This window comes from Belonocnema kinseyi, chromosome 4 (genome assembly GCF_010883055.1).
Source record: "Belonocnema kinseyi isolate 2016_QV_RU_SX_M_011 chromosome 4, B_treatae_v1, whole genome shotgun sequence".
Taxonomy (NCBI): Eukaryota; Metazoa; Arthropoda; class Insecta; order Hymenoptera; family Cynipidae; genus Belonocnema; species Belonocnema kinseyi.
Genome location: NC_046660.1, coordinates 147,922,794 through 147,926,762, shown reverse-complemented (window position 1 = coordinate 147,926,762; position 3,969 = coordinate 147,922,794). Strand labels below are relative to the sequence as shown.

The window sequence follows — 3,969 nt, the reverse complement described above, 5'->3', positions numbered from 1 at the left end:
TCCATTGTCATTTTTATACACAGCACCCGGGCAAGAGCATGTACTCCGAGACGCGCATCTATAAATATTGTCATTCCTAGAGTCTCCATGGTATAAATATTCACGGTAATCATAACAAAAGGTTCCCGGAAATTTTCCAGGAATTCTGATTACCTGCAATAAAAAAATATTGCAAACTTTTTGACTGTCAATTATTGCTAACATGTTCAATAAAGAAAAACAACATGGAAATGAAAGAATCCATTTAAAATCTACTGAATGAAAGTCAGACCTAATCTTCAACGAGAATAACGAAAAAAGAGCAAAAAGGATCGAATTTCCAGATTTTTTATGAGCAAAAAGGAGTCTCGAATCTGTTATTTTCTTTAGGCAGCAATCTACGAACCTCGGGGGAGTCCGGATCAGAAATAACACCTGTTTATAATAATTAGTGTTGTAATTATCAAGCGTCTAAAAATTTCATCCAACTAATATCTTTAGATTCACGGATTCAAGAGGGAAATAACTGTAAGGAAAAATAGCTTTATTTTGGGAATAAGATATAAAAATCAATTTTATTGTTATATGATTGACGAGTTTCATTATTTACAAAGTTTCACTTAAGTGACATCTTGGTTAACAAATAAATGTTTTGTACTTAGGTTCATGAGTTTATTATGACCTACCCGGTGCTCGTTGGTTTGTACACTGACTCGACATTGAGAAATGGTTGGACTAATATATATATTTATATATACTCTACTTACTCATTCTAATCGCGAATAACTAAATTTAAATATTCTCGTATTTCCGTACTAACACACACATTTCAAACATACCACCCGCCTCGTGTGCTTGAGCATCACGAGAATAAACAAGAAAGGTTTCATAGGCGAAGTTGGCAAATCATTGTATGAAAAATTAATTAACACTTATTGTTGATTAAGCTAACGACGATCATGAAAATTGATCTTGAAGTAAGTAGGCATAAATAAGCATAAAATTGACTTTTAGTTGCGGGTGAAATTCAGTTTCACCGCCCGCCATAAAAATAATTTTGAATGCGAATAACAGTATATAATTCTTTTAACACTAAATAAAGCGGTATAATTACAAGTAGAGTTTAGAATTAAACCTAAGTGTGAGGCTAGTGCAATGGTAAGACAGTCACCATGCTACTCGAGTTTTTAAGTTTTATTGAAATTGCACAATTCAATAGAGGCTTTAAATGAAAGAGGGAATAAGCAGAGTTTAACAATCGGTCGGTCGAATTCTGTAGTGGTCATCGTAACACGAACCTAGCGAACTAAGCCATCTTTACCTGGATAGCATTTAATTACGCGAGCAAGCGACCATTTAGTTGGAGGGAGACCATCATTGCGCATCAATACTAAGTCATCAATCTTAAGGTTAGATTGTTCACGAGTCCACATATATCGGCGTTGTAAACAGTGTAAATATTCAGTAGCCCATCTTCGCCGAAAGGTCTCCACAATTTGTTGAATTACCTGCCAACGAGATAGCCGATTCTCAGAAACAAATTCGACTGATTGTTCAGGGGGACTCAAAAGCGGTGCACCAATCAAAAAGTGCCCAGGGGTCAAATACGTTAAATCTTCGCTATTATCCGACAACGGTCTTATTGGACGAGAATTAAGAGCTGCCTCAATTCGCGTAAGAGTAGTATACAACTCTTCGAAAGTAAGAGTTCTAGAGCCCACTATTCGGCGAAAGTGATGCTTGAAGCTCGTCGCTCCAGCCTCCCACATTCCCCCGAAATGGGGTGCAGAAGGCGGAATGAAATGCCAAGTACTTCCTTGACTGACGAGTTGATTCTGCAAGTTTAAATCTTTACGTAGATTTAAAAGGCAATTACGCAAGTCTCTTTCAGCTCCCTGAAATGTGGTACCATTGTCACTGTACATGTGAGCTGGTAATCCACAACGATTTGTAAAGCGATTGTAAGCTGCTAGAAAAGCTTCACAGTAGTAATTTGAAACAAGTTCCAAATGTATAGCTCGACTCACGCAGCAGACGAATAAGGCTACGTAACACTTGTAACTCTTTTGCCCTCTCCCCGGTGATACGCGTACGTTGAAAGGACCCGCATAGTCAACCCTAGTATGTGTAAAGGGACGACTTAGAGTGGTCCGAAAATTCGGAAGACTACCCATCAGCTGTTAAGAAAGAGTACCTCGCTGACGCACGCATAAAAAACAGACATAAATCAATCTCTTGACAAGCGTGCGAGCTCCTGACACCCAAAATCCCTGGCGTAACGTGCGTAAAGTAAGTTGCGTACCACCATGCAATGATCTAATGTGTGCTTGATGAGCGACAAGCTCACTTATTCGATGACACGGCAATATAATAGGATGCTTTTCATCGTAACTAATTGGGGCATTATATAAACGTCCCCCCAAACGCAGTACACCAGATGCATCTAAAAATAGGTATAACGTTTTTAAAGACGAGCTCTGTTTTATCTGGTTGTCATGTTGAAGGGCGCACAACTCAGGTTCGAAGTTCTCCTTTTAAATTCTCCTGATCCAATACAAGGAAGCTTGCTGAATCTCATCTGACGAGAGAGCCAATGTCTCATGTTGGAACGCAGACTTCGGTAACCTACCCACCTTAATCATGAAAGCGGTAAAAAATCGAAGACAATAGGCGGTCACTCTCAACAATTTTGGCCAAGACGACAACCTATCAGCTAGGTCGAAGGGTTGCTTAGCCTGCTTCATAGTATGATGAGTAACTTTCTTACTCCACTCAAGGTCCATATCTTAAGACAAAACGGGCCTTGATTCTGGCCAACTAGCAGAATGTTTGGTCAGCCATTGTGGACCATGCCACCATAAGGGATGATCCTTCAATTCTTCTGGGAAGCGACCCCTGGAAGCGCAATCAGCGGGATTGTCCTTAGTGGGAACATATCTCCACTTAGCGTTTGGAACAAGCTCATGAATATGAGCCACTCGATTAGATACGAATGTACGCCAAGTCGATGGATGCTTGGTTATCCAAGCTAACACTACAGAGGCATCAGTGTGACAATAAAGTGGGATACTTTCAAACCCCATTGTTGAAATTAAAAAATGTAGAGTCTTAGCTAATAATTGAACTCCACACAATTCAACTCTAGGTATGGTCACAGGTAGGATAGGAGCCACTCTCGTTTTAGCAGTCAGTAAAGTTACTCGTGCATTTCCATCCTCCTGAATAATACGGAGATATACGACTGCAACATAAGCTCTGCTGGAAGCGTCAGAAAAGCCATGCAGATCGCAACCCAGATTGTCAGCACCTTGTCCGGTCCATCGCGGTATCTGGATTGCTTGAAGTTAGTTAAGACTCTTATAATATTTGGTCCAATAATCCTCCAAATCAGTGGGTAAAGGCTCATCTCACTGCAGCTTTTGAAGCCATAGCTGCTGCACTAAACGCTTAGCGACTATTACAACTTGAGATAACCAACCCATTGGATCATACAGCTTTGCGATAACTAAAAGAATTAAACGTTTCGTCGGAGAATCCATAGGTCGGGGCTCAACCCTAAATCAAAAAACATCGGATTCAGGATCCCATTGCAAACCCAAAACTTTCAGTTTAATATTCTCATCCATTAGAAAATCAAACGCTCTCTCTTGAGTTCCTGAGGGACAATCTGATAATAATAATTCATTATTACTTGCCCATTTTCTTAGATGAAAACAACCCTTTTCGAAAAGGTGAATGATTTACATTCTTAATCTTCGAGCTGCATTCATTTCACCAGCGCCAAAAAGAACGTCATCCACGTGAACATTATTTTGGAGGACTGATTTGGCTGCAGGAAAATTAGACCCTTCATCATTGGCTAATTGTTTAATGACTCTGTTAGCGATATAAGGAGCGCAAGCAGTACCATACGTGACTGTATTTAAATTCCAAGCCTCAACGTTTTGTTCAGAGGAATACCAAACTATACGTTGATATTTTCTATCACGT

General features: G+C 39.7%; 1 protein-coding gene across 1 annotated transcript; it reads right to left on the bottom strand.

The window, feature by feature from the left end:
• Positions 1–1,277: 1,277 nt before the first annotated feature.
• Positions 1,278–2,153, bottom strand: LOC117171156. The gene has a single exon (XM_033358213.1). The coding sequence runs from the start codon at positions 2,151–2,153 to the stop codon at positions 1,278–1,280; it is 876 nt and encodes a 291-aa protein (XP_033214104.1).
• Positions 2,154–3,969: the final 1,816 nt, after the last annotated feature.